General features: G+C 31.3%; 2 protein-coding genes across 4 annotated transcripts in view; one reads left to right on the forward strand and one right to left on the reverse strand.

Moving 5' to 3' along the window:
- The window catches only part of LOC118196191 (uncharacterized), an 86305-nt gene extending 77382 nt beyond the window's left edge, over positions 1-8923 (reverse strand). For both annotated transcript variants that reach the window (XM_085821026.1, XM_085821022.1), the window contains exons 1-2: positions 8776-8923; positions 823-926 (exon numbers count right to left, since the gene is read on the reverse strand). The gene's annotated coding sequence lies outside the window, so the exon portion shown is untranslated. The remainder of the gene's footprint in view (positions 1-822; positions 927-8775) is intronic.
- A 394-nt stretch (positions 8924-9317) lies between these two features.
- ebo (exportin ellipsoid body open) overlaps positions 9318-16158 on the forward strand; it is a 119102-nt gene continuing 112261 nt past the window's right edge. For both annotated transcript variants that reach the window (XM_085821020.1, XM_085821021.1), the window contains exons 1-2: positions 9318-9452; positions 12393-12483. In XM_085821020.1, the coding sequence (XP_085677146.1) occupies positions 9450-9452; positions 12393-12483 (94 nt within the window). In that variant the 5' untranslated portion in view covers positions 9318-9449. The remainder of the gene's footprint in view (positions 9453-12392; positions 12484-16158) is intronic.

Consider the following 16158-nt stretch of genomic DNA (forward strand, 5'->3'; position numbering starts at 1 on the left):
TACAGTAATTATAACTGAAATTATAAATAACTGGTTGATGCAAAATAACAGTAACCTTACTAACTTTCTACAAAGCAGGTTGCAGGAACAATTGGCATAACTTCGAAAGAATCTCTGCCAACTTTCATTATTTAATGGTAACCACTTTTATAGTCTACAGGGTAAAGTAAAGACTGGAAATACAAATAATTGCATACAGATAATAAAACTTCAAAAAATATATAAAATAATGATTAAATTTAATAATGCAGCACAATTAAAGTTAGAAGCTGCCATACATTAGTTCTTTTTTCACATCAGCTGATACTAGGAAATTCTTAAAGGTAGACCTTTTCCAGCACCTGTTTAAATTTAACAACACATTTAATTGAATCCAGATGAGAGTAATTCTTAGAAAGAAAAAGACTTGCATGATTCTGTAGTAAAGTACGACTGTGACTTGCACAAAAACAAGAGGTTCACAAATCAAAACAAATTTAACAAAAAGGATCGGATGAAACTCGTAAACATCATCACTATTCAGCTCTCTCTAAGTATGTGAATAAATAAAAGTTTCCTATAAAGAAACATAATAAATAAATAAAATGACAGCATCAATATTTCTCAGGATATTACCTGGATCCATGATTTTCCCTAATACACAGTAATTTTTAATAATATGTAGTAAGAAAGAAGAAGAAAAAAATATTCATGTATAAAATATGAATGCAAGACTATTTTGTGATTAATTTAACAGTTATTAAATTATTCTCATGCCATAAATATTAAATTATGATTTAACAAATTTAAAAGTAAAAACCTTTTGAATAATAATTAACTTACCATATAGTTTGAAGTATTAATCAAAACAAAAAGTGGAATCTGCTTGTATCAAGTTGTTAAATATTTACATCTTAACATCCTCACTTCCACATTTAATAAAAAACCTTAGGAGGAGAAAAAGAAAACCATTATTATATGACAAAAATATTCTTATAGATTACATTGGAAATTAATTGATACATTGAAATATAGAACAATGAAAAAAGAAAAAAAAAAGGGGGTACTGTTCTGTTAACCCATTAACCACCAAAACTACAAGGAATGTTTCTTTTCTCATGAAAATACCAACAAATATTAAATTAAGCATTTATAACATAAATTTACATTGGAAATAAAAAAAGGCTCTTTCTTGTGGAAAAAGCGAGTGTTGCGTTCGCGCAACGTCAGCGGAATAAGACTACGGATGTTTAATGAGTAGGATTGTACTCGTGTGATGTTTCTTTTGAATGGAGTGCAGGATTACTTTTTAGCTGTATAACGTTTTATAAATCTACAAATCACTTTACTTGTAATTAATATTAAAATATACACTGTATTTCTTTTACAAATACAGATTATTTCAACTGAGAGATTCAAGCATGAAAAGCTTGATTACAATCATGATGTAAAGCTACATTAAATACTTTGCATCTGTAAATAGTCTGGCTATGATACTCTTTACAACAAAGTCTTTTGTTATCAACGAACTTTACAATAAAATGTCTACCATTTTATTGTAAAGTTCGTTGATAACAAAGTGCAATGGTTTTTGAATGCTGAATTTACTAGGTCTTCCTGTTGCTGATCTATTTCTGGCTAATTCTACATTCTCAATAGGAGTTTGCAAAAGGAATAATGCATTCTCGTGTTTGAAATCTAAAAGAGACTTTATATTTCCAGTAGTAAAAAGTGGTAATATTTAGTAAGTTTAGATACGGTCTCACCTCATATAATTTATCAGTATTGTCAAATGCAAATTCTGCTTCATACTCCTGTACTGCTAACGTGATATCGATTCTCGCACAACAGGAACAGAAATGTCCTTATCAAAAGATCAATACATTTTTTCTTGAGGTAAAGAATGATATCCTGTAAGCAATAATATTCCAATAAATCTTCTCATATAGGCTTCAGATGCAATAAATTTTGGGCCTTTTTTTTTTTTTTTTTTTTTTTTGCTGAGCGTATATATTTGTCTGTTCAACGAGAAGAGAGTAAATGTCTAAACCAAAAAGAAAATCGAAAATTTGCGCACTAGTTTCACCTTGTATTTTGTCTTTTATAATTTCTCTTCTATCTCTTTCTTAATGTTCTTCCTGAGACATAACTAACAGTTAATTTTTTTATCCACTTCAAGATTTAAGTCTTCTGCTTTTTAAACTTTTTAGTATGACTATAACTGCTTTTAGAAAACTGAAACTTACTTCTTACGTGAATTTCTTTCAACTTCCCCAGCAGTATCATTTGATAAAACATTGCCATTCCTTTCTTCTTTGTCACTAGCTTGTGCAATTTCTGGGGGAACAACAATATCAGTTTCATTCTGGTCATTATTAACATTATCATCATCTGTTTCTTCATCAAAAAATCTTTGAAGGACTTCAACTAATGTAAGATACCTCATTCTAGGCATTTTTAAAGAACCAGAGCATGAACCAGAACGTCGAAAGGAATGAGTGATAAAGGAGACTGACTACGCGTTTCCTGCTGACGTTGCGTCAGTGCAACACCTATTTTCCCTTCCTTCCCAACACAAATACAGTCAAAAGTTGTTAATTCGGACACCCATAATCCAGAATGATCTATAATCCGTACCTCAAAGCTACAAACTTTCTGCGCATGCGGTGCATTGACAGGTGTTTACGCATATGCGTAAGACCTCTACGGCTGCAAATATGGGTGTGCGCAAGTGCATAATACGTTTACGCATGCGCGTTTAATGTATAACGAACGGTATAAGCTAAACTAAAATTATCTAATTCAGTTAATGTTGCAGATTGCGTTGTTCCTTAATCTTCGAATTGGATCCGGCTTATTATTTTCTGCAGACTGTTAGAGCAATTTTATAAAAGTAAGCTTGAACTTTCGATTATGTCAAATAGAATTTCCGATGCTGGAGCTCCCAAAGGATCTACAAAGCAAAAGTATGTTTCGATGTCCATCAAACAAAAAGTGGAATTGCTACAAAAAATGGATAAAGGCATATCCTTTGTTTCTCTAACCATTCCGAAATCTGTTTATCAATTTCACGCTGCTCTGCCAAGGAGGGGGGCCCAGTGGCACGCAATGAATTGGAAGTTGATCTGTCAACACTATCCTTATCTTCAGGGCAGATGTTTTTATTTTATTTGGCTTATAATTCCTTACTAAATGTAGAATTTCATCTCGATGTACTCCGTCTTTCATATGATTTAAATCAAATTCCTCGTCATTATAATTCGCTTCCGATAGTGAAGAAAGTGACACAGAGGTTATTGAAAACGAAAAAATTTCGATTGACAAATTAGTCGGTATTCTCGACAGAGCAATTATAGGACTTGAACAGCGGAACTTTGTAACTGAAGAAGAAATTATGTCTGTTTATAGAATTAAAGAGAAAGTATTATCACATAAAATGAAGCAACTTGAACAACTTACATTGAAAGAAATGTTTAATAAAGTAAACAAATAATTAAGCTTTTTTTTTTTTTTTTTTTTTTTTTTTGTAAATTTTGATACCCTTTAGATCAGAATTGTTCTTTATTTCATAAATTATAGTTTTATATTTTTAATTTTATAATTTCTGCATGCCATCTTACCAGATTTAAACTGATGATCTATAATCCGGAATCGCGGAAGTCTCAATGAGTCTGGATTAACGACTTTTAAATATCTGACTACATCACTGACATAAACATCTGACTGATGTACTGTTCTGATAAACGGTGACCTTGACTAAAAATATATCACTCATAAAGACGGCGATTCTTTCGTTAAATATTTTCAGCAAAAATACCCGGTCGAAAATTTTGCTTTAAGTATGAGATTAATTATTATAAACAAAATGATTGTTGAAGGCAAATATTTTTTACAGAAATAATCTTCATAATATTCCCCACACAAAATCATCTGCTGGTATAAAATATCTTAGGTAGTTATATTTATATACCCATTTATTTTCACCGTTGCGTCAACGCAACACCAGCAGCTAATGGGTTAATGGGATCGGATTCACAAATGTAATATGCATGCATGTGTTATACGCTATACACGTGCATCTCTGCTTGCACATATACATGCATACATGGACACACACATTCATCCATACATACAGTTCTGGATCTTGTCCTGATAACAGAATAGTACCCCCAAAAGAGAGGGGGGAAAAATTCTTAACAATTGAAGAGATGGTTGATCTTTACATTACGGTAACTTGGCGATTTTTTGGCGAAAATTTGGCGACCAACTTCCCTACAGCAACCCTCTATTTTTTTTCCCCCGCCGCCATTTTGTCTTCACGAAGTAAAGACATGTTTCTTTTCTTCTTATCTACTGAATACTTCTTCCAACAATCTACTAGCCGAATTACACTTATGCTAGAAATTTTATCAAACAAAACTGCTTAATCATGACAAATATTCACTGCAAAATTCGGAAAAAGTGCACAATACCATACACCTTACGTGTTTTTCAAAATAACACATACACATAAACCATGTACACGCTGACTTATTTTTATTTAAAAAAACATCCCAGAATTGCACAAAAATGGCATTGCGCACACTCTTCACTATATCCATGTACACTGCTTTTTTCTCATAAATTCGAAAAATTTCACGAAAATACATGACGATTTTCTCAATCTTTAAACCCGGTAAAAAGAACATATATGAAATTACCTGATCGCGAAAAAGTATTTACCCTTTACAAATATGAACATTTCCATATATAAAATAAATAAAATATCCAAAAACTTTTACCTCTAAATCATCTATTACATTATACACGTCACCAACGAATTCATACATGAAGCATTACAAATATTTAGTATCAAATATTTAAATTATTTCCATGCACGTTTATTTCAACTTAAACGTAAACCAAATTCCTACAAGCATAAAATTCACAAAATAACTATCATTTCATTAAAATATCACTGAATCATGTACACGTCGACTTATTTTTACTTAAAAAAACATCCCAGAATTGCACAAAAATGGCACTGCGCACACTCTTCACTATATCCATGTACACTGCTTTTATCTCATAAATTAAAAAAATTTCACGAAAATACATGACAATTTTCTCAATCTTTAAACCCGGTAAAAAGAACATATATGAAATTACATGATTGCGAAAAAGTATTTCCCTTTACAAATATGTACATTTCCACATATAAAATAAATAAAATATCCAAAAACTTTTACCTCTAAATCATCTATTACATTATACACGTCACCAACGAATTCATACATGAAGCATTACAAATATTTATTATCAAATATTTAAATTATTTCCATGCACATTTATTTCAACTTAAACATACACCAAATTCCTACAAGTATAAAATTCACAAAATAACTATCATTTCATTAAAATATAATTAAATTCAAAAACACCACTTAAAATATACATGAGCACATACATTCAATTAATAAAAATTACCTTACAATCCTAATTACTTTAAACTAAATCATTGCTAATAACAATTTTCCCAATAATACCAAATTCCTTTCCACCTTACATTTCCAACAATGCATAAAAATAATTAAAAATACTAACTTACCTAATCTCCTTCAGAATCTTCATTACGTGGCGGATACACTTTTCTTCATTCTCTTTCAGAATCTTTAAAATCATACTTATCTTTCAAAGCAAGATACCAGGTAAAATAAATAACATAATAAAACATGTTTATTTCTCTCTCACACAACCTTAAAAAACATTTCTTACTATCCTTTTCAATACCACTAAATACCCATTTCGAATTCACTTTACTTACGGCCATGGGATCCAAAAATTCACAAACACTATTTCACACAACACAGAATAAAGCCAAATACAAAATTTCCAGATTTTTTCCCGATTTCCCCCCTTTTCCGATTAAAGAACCGTAATTCGTCCATTAATATCACATGACATATCCCATGATCTCTCATTTCCCCCACACAAAATAATGCGTAATCGGAACTCAGTACTGCTCACATTATTACCAAAGTCCCAGGTAGTAACCTTTATCGCCTCCAAAATGTCGCCAAACTACCAGTTACCGTAATGTAAAGATCAACCGAAGAGATCTTGGACTATAACTCTGGATATCTTTTCTTCTATAAGCATTCTAGTGCAATATATAACTAGACAAAAACATAATTTATTAAAGCCCGACACTTTACGATTTACAGCAATGTTTCAAAAACTTTTCACCTTGTGGTTTAGGTTTATTGGATTATGGCAAAGCACTCGAGGAGTTTCTTAAACTGTGGGTCACGACCCCCATAGAGATCACAAGACCTGCAGCATGGGGGGGGGTTGCCAAAAATTTTAGCGGTTTTGATTTTTCTTTAACTTATTATAATAATTTTACTATTACCAAATATTGTTACACCATGTATCTAAAAATAGATAAAGATAAGACAATAGAGACAAAGAAAAATTAAAATGTTTTGACGCATTCTTTTTATAATATAAACGTTCATTTTACTTGCTTTGCACGTAAGGCTGTCATTTTGTCTTTTATTTATTTAAAATTTTCACATTGTTCTAGGTGAAATCAGAAATTGAAGTTATTGACCTAAAACTGCAATAGTACATTACAGTACAAAAATTGACAGTTTCAATCATGCGCATGTCGGATTTCGCAATGCTTATGGTATCCCATAGAGCTGTAATGTACTAGAGAGAGAAACGGCAACTCTGAGGGGGAACAGGAATGAAAACCATGTGACATATGGAACATTTCTCAGATCGTATTTCCCGCGAATCTTCCTTACCATTAGAGTTCTATGGAGAATTTGTGAGAAGCAAGTTTTTCGTGAGTACGCACATTGTTTTGGACTTCAAAAATGGTACTTTCGTTCTCTGCTTATGGATTAATTCCAGATAAGTGAAAGGGGGAGGAGTAACATTTCCCAGGTGAGCTTTTTCTAATGTTTTAAAACCTATTTTGTATAAAATGTAGAGGTTTTTTTATCCAGTCTACTTGCCATTTTCTAATAAAAATAGATTTTCTAATTTTATATATGGCTACTTGAAATAACATTTAAATAAAAGTATCTTAATATAAATGTATGTTTTTAATAACTGTGTTCTGAAAAAAATATTAAAATTTTAGTAATACAGTCAAAAGTCTTTAGGACTCGTCGGGACTTCGCCGATTCCGGATTATAGATCATCAGTTTAAATCTTGTAAGATGGCATGCAGAAATTATAAAATTAAAAATATGAAACCGTAATTTATGAAATAAAGAGCAATTATGATCTAAAGAGTATCAAAATTTACAAAAAACACTTAATATTTATTTGTTTACTTTATTAAACATTTCTTTCAATGCGCACATGCATAACGCATACATTATACATAGTCGAAATTAGAAAATTGCAACCAGAGAACTATTTGATGTGTATTTGTGATATTTATAATGATGAGGAATTTGATTTACATCGAGATGAAATACCACATTTAGTAAGGAATTATAAGCCGAATAAAATAAAAAATCTGCCCTGAAGATAAGGATAGTGCTGACAGATCAACTTCCAGTTCATTGCGCGCCGCATTTTGCATAAATTTTCCATGCAATTTTTTTATGGTCCTCAAAATGGAATAGTACCCAAAAATATTACTAGAAATGATTTATTAAGTTATGAAATAGGCAATGTGAAAAAGAAATATCTCCTAATTAAAAATGCAGCTAAGAGATTTTTCTTTCTTTCTCCCCGAATCCTTTTTTTTCAAATCCAAAATTTTTATACAGAATGTATATATAATGTCTTCTTGATAAAATCATGAAGCTTTATCATTCCTATTTCTTAATTCTAAATGTGAGTTAGTTTCAAAACAGTATTAATAATAATATTTATATTTTCATAATAACCATGAAACCACTAAGTTTATATTAACTGGCATATATAGGCTAATCATGAAGATAGCATTACTAAATACTAATGTTTCCATAATAACTACATAAACAAAGTTATTAACTGGCACATACCACAAATAATACGCTCTTCAGTAGCTAAGTAAGAACATTGAGTATTACTAGTTTACCAAGATTTGTTTCCTAGAACCTAAATAGGTTACTGAATGAAGGTTTTTTATGATTAATTTTTTTATTTGTAAAAATATGAATTAGTTTACACAACAGGTTTTAATGATGACAGTTCTTTTAAAGTAGGTAACACTTGAATACTTTATCATAATCAATAGCATAACAAGAAGTAAGTCTTCATAACGTTCATGTACTACAATAACACTGCATAAAAGCAAAATGTTTTAAGATAAGAGTCCACACCAGCTCAAAATGCACAGTGATGCATCAGTCAAACATTTACATTTATTAAAACAAATTTTCTATAAAACTTATCAGTTTTTAAACATAACAATACTTTATTACTCATGCATAGTAATTCGAGAACTTCCTTGTGAAAGAAATAAAACATAAACATTTCATTTCAAAATGATTCTATATGAGACTGATGACGCAGAAGTAACTACTTTCTATATTTTTATTATACATGTACAATAAGATATCACTAAGGGAAAATAGCCCGTGAAAACTTAAACTTTAAATGCTTACACATGATCCTACATCCCTCTTCATTCTTTAGAATGATATATATAATGTATGACTAACGCAGCTCTTATGTTTTAATCAAAATACTTTTTGTTTTGGAATCGAAACATCTACCAACATACTTGTTTGAAGTGCTTCACAGAATATTATATAATTGAAAAACTAGCTGCAGATATTTTTATATCAATATATGTAAACATTATACCTGTATGATAATTTTCACATTCAAATATCGTCATAAATGCGAAACAATTAGTAAAACACACATCATCGTCCTAAGAAACGGAAAGCAAACAAGTCATGAAGTCTGATACGGAGTTTAGTTGTTTCTTTTACATCAAACAGCTGATTATATAGGATGTTACATAATATACGCTATTAGTATATTGTTAGTGATTACACCGTTAGATAAACATCATAATATTTACGCCAAGGAACTATTACGGTAGTACTAATCCCAGCGAATTATGCGTCCCAAACGTGGCCAATGTTTGATATATCTTATGCAGATTTGAAATTTTAAAGATCTTAGGAATTGCAGAAATAAGCATTGAAGTGCTGATCTGGAAACTAAAATATGAGAGTGTCATATTATTTGTCATTTATTACCTTGATGTGAAATTTTTAGTTTTATATGCACTTGTGATTGTTTATCAAAATTAAAAACTGACTTACCTAGCGTCGAAAAATTGGTAGATAAGCATAATCAAATTATTTAGGACCCAGCAAAGTTTTGTATCTATACATGCTCATATTTTCCTAAATTCTACCTGTAACCGCAAAATAATAATAATAAAAAAAAAAAAAAAATGTGTAGTTCATTTGACAGCTATGCGGTAGTGTTTCCTGAGTAAAGCATTGGATTTGAATGAGACGGCAATGGTAAGTTTCTCACGTAATAGCAAAATTTTTTAAATGGAAATGTTTATTTCATATTTAAATCGCAATATAACAAATTGGGAAATTGTTTGTCATTATTTAAATGTCTATATATTTAATGCCAATATTTTTTTTTTCGTTTTGTTGTTTATAATACATGAATCAAATAATTTTATTTGATGAATGATTGACTTTTATCATTAAGAAAGGATGGGACACTTAAAATAATATTTTAGCAACCCGTATATAAAATGTGAAATTCATGTAAAATTCGTATGGCGTGAAACCTGTTTTTCTTAACATACACTGATTTATATTCTATATTTATTTTCGTATTGGATTTTATGAGTTCTTAAAAATCCGTGTTATTCTGTGCGCATGTATTTCAAAATTGTTTATTCAATCTACTTGGAGATAAAAGGCAAATGGACTAAGAATGTATAGTCAACAGTAGTTCTGCTGCCTCTAGAGTCAGGTCAAGCATTATTAAACTTATCAGCATGTTTCTGATAAAATATTTTATCATAGGATAATTCTTTTATATTTGTATTTTATCTATTTCTGGTAAAAGTAAGAGTATATCGTCTTTAGATTCTATGAGCATTGACATTTTCCTCTTCCAAAAAGTATGAAATTGTTGTAAGGGTTTAGTTTCTGGTTGTTTTTCTGCTTGCTGTCAATTTCCCACCAGTATAAGCATCAAAGATATACTCAGTATACAAAATTTATATGAATTTTTGTCTCTACTTCCTTAGTTTTTTTTTTTTTTAATTTACTGTTTTAAGTTTATTACCATGTTTAATTGATATAGCTTAGCAAGAAATTTGCTTTTATTTGCAGTCAGTAGACAATATTAAAAATGGAAAATGAAATTGTTAACTAACAATAATAATAACAATATTTATTCATTCTTCCATAGTATAACATTCTTCTGCCAAAAATATTGCACACGGCTTAATAATCCCTTACTGATTTTCAAGCAGTAAAATTACTGTTAAAAAGAGAAAAAATAAGCTTTATTCCCCGTCTTTATCAATGTGTACATGGACAAAGGGAGTGTACAGTGCCGAGTTTGTCCAATTCAGTGATTTTTTTTTTAAAGTGAAAATAGGTCGATGTGTGCATGGAGTTTGTGCAATTCTTTCACTCGTTATTTTTAAGTTGGCGATTTTGAAAAAAGCTCCAAGCAGTGGGTGATTCTTGAATTTATCATTTGCAAAAGAAATGTATGCAAAATTGAACATACTCTAGAAGTTTTCTATTAAACTGATCTGAATTTACGATGATATTTAATCAACTGAACCAAAAATGAGAATATAATTTTGATTGAAGTAAATTAAATTGAAGAATTGAAAGTGAATACATTTTGATTGTTGGTCCAAAAGGTTTCAAAACACAGTTTTGCTTAGTTTCACTTTTCATTCAAGGTCTGTTGCCATCTGGCAAAATGCAAGAGTTATCTTTCAGATTTATTCTGTCTGTTATTAATTAGCAAACTAAGCTATTTAAAATTAATAGATGTAGTTCAAGAATATTATTTTACTTTTGAATCAGATTAATGGAAATAAAAATGCATTTAATTCATTTTGTTATTCAAATTCATTTTGTTATTCAATTTCAATATCTAATTAAAAACATTAAATATTTTTAAAGAAATATGGTATTTCGTTTTGAGGACTGTAAAAAAATTGCAGCGAAAATGTATGCGCAAAAGCACCAAATCAGCAAACGCGCCCATTTAACAGCGCACCAAATCTAGCGTACGCGCTGATTTCAGATTACGTAAGTTTATATAGTTCTATATTTCTTAAGATACCATTGAAGTACTTGTTTAATTTTTAAATTCTTTTTTGATATACTATAGATTTAACAATTTGGAAATTGCCTACGATGAAAAGTCTGCCATAGAATTTTGGGTAAAGTGCAGAATCACCCACTGTTTGACGCGTTTTTAAGAATTGCACATACTCAGTATCCATGTGCGCATCGACCTATTTTCACTTTAAAAAAAAATCCCAGAATTGCGCAAAAATGGCACTGCGCACACCCTTGACTTTATTTATGTACATCAACCTATTTTCACTTAAAAAGTAAAAGAAAATTGACAAAAATTAAATTGTTTTTACCTTTGTAAAAAGTGGCAAACAAATAAGTGGGCGATTCTGCATTTTACCGAGAATATTTTCAAAGAAAAAGCATCATTCATTATAGAAAATTACGTTTGAACAACCAACGAGATGAAATTATGCTTTAGCGGTAAGTCGGTAGCGAAATAGCGATGCAGGCATCTATTCAGTTATGTTTAGCAATTTTTATATAAATTATAATAATGATCTGAAATAGTTATTCACTCTTATGCTTCCATTCAGTCATGTTTGGCCTTTTTCATATAAATTATATTAATAAAAAAGTATTATATGAAATTAACCTTTCATCTAAATTAAAACATGAATCTTAGATAGTTATTTACTATTATACTTCCTTTCTTGCCGGAATTATTTTTGGCAGCATTGCCATCAACAATAGTTTGGCGATATTTTACGGCCCTTGAAACCAAATAGTACCAAAAAAACATTTTTCCACCAGACGTGACTTTATTTGTCCATTTTTTTTCCGATTTCTATAAATTTAATTTCAATATTTTGGGAATAATCAACTGCCAAACATTATAATTTATGTTAATGCTTTTGTATAAATTTCTATAAATAATTTTTCATTAAGTATTAGTTACATTTTATTTCTGTCATTATCCTTTGATTTTGATGACCACTGTATTATTATTAATTCTATTCGTACATTAATGTACTGTTTTTTGTTGATTATCTTTTATAATTTCGCATTTGAAATGATGTTTCAATTGTTGCTATTTTTTTAATGATTCAGTACTGAATTTATGTTTAAATACTATATTAAATAATTAACTGTATTTCTTGTATATTTCAGGCTTCTGAAGATAAATCCTTATCAACTCTGGAAGCTCTTTTGACAGAATTTTTTAATCCTAATACAACAAATGAAAGGAAAAGACAGATAGGTATTTATGATAAAGGAAATTTTTGTGTATTTCTTTGTAAATAGTATATATATATACAGTGGATGGACAAAAATATGGAAACACCTTGTGAAATGCATGTTTGAAAAGAAAGATTGATTTTAATGAAATATGGCGAATTTACGAAGTTGTATAGGTGGCGTCAGTAGTCAAAACTGACGCTGGCAGTTTTGACTACTGACGCCACCTATACAACTTCGTAAATGTGCTAAACAGTTCAGTTGTTGTCAGAGTACTGTTATGTGAGGTTGTCATTGCATTATGTCAGAGTTAACAGACTTCGAATGTGGGCAAATTGTTGGAGAACGTATGGTAGGTGCTTCCGTAAGCAAGGTAGCCGAGGTGTTTAGTGTTTCAAGAGGTACTGTATCGAAGATTTATTCCGCATATTTGAAAAGTGGAAAAACATCATCTGCTAAATCACAGCGCGGACGAAAGTGTGTTCTGAGTGATCGTGACAGACGAGGCACACAATTGTGACAAAAAATAAGAAGACCACAGCTGCAAAAGTTACTGCTGAAATGAATGTTGTGTTACCGAACCCGGTGAGTACCAAAACAATTAGAAGGGAGCTTCATAAACAGGGAATTGCTGGCCGTGCTGCATTTGAGAAGCCACTTATCAGTGATGCTAATGCCCGTAACAGGAAAAGGTGGTGTTTAAGTCATAAAGCCTGGACTATAGAGCAGTGGAAGCGAGTAATATGGTCTGACGAGTCTTCTTTCACATTGTTTCCCACTTCTGGCCGAGTTTACATCTGGAGAACGCCATCTGAAGCCTATAATACAGACTGCTTGTTGCCAAGAGTGAAACATGGCGGGGGTTCTGTTATGGTTTGGGCAGCCATATCGTGGTTCTCTGCTAGCCCCATGATAACTGTGTCAGGGCACATGACTGCCAAGACTTATGTGAACATTTTGGCCGATCAAGTTCATCCCATGGTACAAACTTTGTTCCCTGATAGTGATGGTGTCTTCCAAGATGACAAAGCTCCTGTTCACATAGCTCACATTGTCCAGGACTGGTTTTCTGAGCACGAGGATGAGTTGTCCCATCTCCCCTGGCCACCACAGTCACCAGACCTGAATATTATCGAACCTTTGTGTTCTACATTGGAACGGAAAGTGCGTTCTCGTTATCCACCACCAACATCGTTATCTGAACTTGCCACCGTTTTGCAGGAAGAATGGTATAATATTCCCTTGGCAAACATACAGGAACTGTATTTATCCATTCCGAGAAGACTGCAAGCTGTTTTGGATGCCAACGGGTTTCCTACACCATATTAAGCAAATAAACGTGTTTTTTAAAAGGTGTTTCCATATTTTTGTCCAACCCCTGTATATGTGTGTGTGTGTCAGTTTGCTCTACCAGAATGAAAAATAATAGTAGCATATGCAGCATAGTTTGGCTAATGTATGCATTTTAGTTTTCATTGAATAGATATCTAACTAAATTTAGTTATTTGTAATTAACTGCTGAACCTTAGACATTACCTGTAAGTGTTAAGGCAACTTATTGCTTTTCCTTAATCCTTATTTATGTAAGATAGCACAAAATTGTGAAAATGTTACTTTTTCAGTTAGTGAGACATAAAAACATTACAAAACAGTATATTAGCTGGAACTTAACAGTATATTAGCTGGGTTACAACTCCAGCAATTCTGTACATAGCTAAAACTAACTGGTTCAGACACACATAGTGCAACTCACTTTCAACTCTCAATCAGTTGTGACAACATATGGTATTCAGATTTGTTCTCATCAGCAGCAGCTCCCTTTCTCTGTGCAAGCAGCAGTGGTGTCAGTAGTCAAACTTCTGTTACAAACTGATCACTGATTATGATTTTACTTCTTATTTTAACCTAAGCCGCTTGCTGTAAAATATGCTTAACCCCTTAACCGTGGAAAACGTACAAGATTCATTTCCCAGTGCTACGGTTTTTCACACAGGTGCACGTAGTTATGCGATGTATTGGGGAAAATAAGTGCAAGTTTTACTTTCTAAAAACTGTTTACTTTCACAAAATAAAGAGAAAAAGAAAAAAATGAATGCACAAAATTTAATGTTGTGAGTAAAAGTATAATAAAAAGATGTAAGTATAATAAAAATGATGTTTTTATAATAAAAAAGATCCCTAAAATGGAGTTTCAATCAATTCATTTTTATACCAGTAAAGTGTAGTATCAGGTTTCAGTGTTATACCTTGTGAAATCAGTATGCCTAAAAAAACATATATTTCTTCTGAATTGGTTGAATGTCACTATTTTGTTCTTGATTTTTTGTTTCCAAGGTGTTGGTTCATATACTCGTCTACAAAATGGTTAGTTTTTCAGTAACAATATGAAGCACGAGCAGTTCATAAAAAAATAATTCGAAAAAGATAAATGGGTTTGAAACATCCGTTATATCTTTCTTTATTCCTGCAACCTACTACAAAAAGTAAACAAAAATGGAATAAAAATAAAAACAAAAATGGACACAGAATAAAAAAAAAATACGTTTTACTCCAACAACACCAGCCAATACCCTGCAATCATTACTTTCACCGCTTTAGACACACCCCTCTCTCCAGTTTCTCCTCTTTTGCATACTTTGTGAAGGTCATTGTGGTGTTGCATTCCAAAGCTTTGCGAATAATTTTATGGGTAGCAGCGCAAAGCAAATGATAGTACAGTCAAAAGTCATTAATTCAGACACCCATAATCCAGAATGATCTATAATCCGGACCTCCAAGCTACAAACTTTCTATGCATGCGTTGCGTTGACTCATTCGCGTAAGACCTTTACGCCTGCGAATATGCATGTGCGCATGCGCATAATACATTTACGCTTGCGCGTTTAATGTATAAGGGATGGTATAAGCTAAGATAAAATTATCTAATTCAATTAATGTTGCAGATTGCGTTGTTCCTTAATCTTCGAATTGGATCCGGCTTATTATTTTTTGCAGACTGTTAGAGCAGTTTTATAAAAGTAAGCTTGAACTTTCGATTATGTCAAATAGAATTTCCAATATATATTTTCTAATATGTAAAGGATCTGCAAAGCGAAAGTATGTTTCGAAGTCCATTAAACAAAAAGAGGAATTGCTGCAAAAAATGGATAAAGGCATATCCTTCGTTTCTCTAACCATTCCGAAATCTGTTTATCAATTTCACGCTACACTGTGGTGTGTGTGAGGGGCGGAAATGCCGCAGCGTGCAATGAATTGGAAGTTGATCTGTCAGCACATCTTCAGGGCAGATGTTTTTATTATATTTGGCTTATAATTCCTTACTAAATGTAGTATTTCATCTCGATGTACTCTGTTTTTGATATGATTTAAATGAAATTCCTTGTCCTTATAATTCGCTTCCGATAGAAGAAAGTGACACAGAGGTTATTGAAAATGAAAAAATTTCGATTGACAAATTAATCGGCATTCTCGACACAACAATTATAGGACCCGAACAGCGGAACTTTGTAACTGAAGAAGAATTATGTCCGTTTATAGAATTAAAGAGAAAGTATTATCACATAAAACGAAGCAACTTAAACAACTTGCATTGAAAGAAATATTTAATAAAGTAAACAAATAAATATTAAGCTTTTTTTTTTTTTTGTAAATTTTGATACCCTTTAGATCATAATTGTTATTTCATAAATTACTGTTT

This window comes from Stegodyphus dumicola, chromosome 7 (assembly GCF_044657685.1).
Source record: "Stegodyphus dumicola isolate Sdum_Otavi_A_Nest chromosome 7, ASM4465768v1".
Taxonomy (NCBI): domain Eukaryota; kingdom Metazoa; phylum Arthropoda; class Arachnida; order Araneae; family Eresidae; genus Stegodyphus; species Stegodyphus dumicola.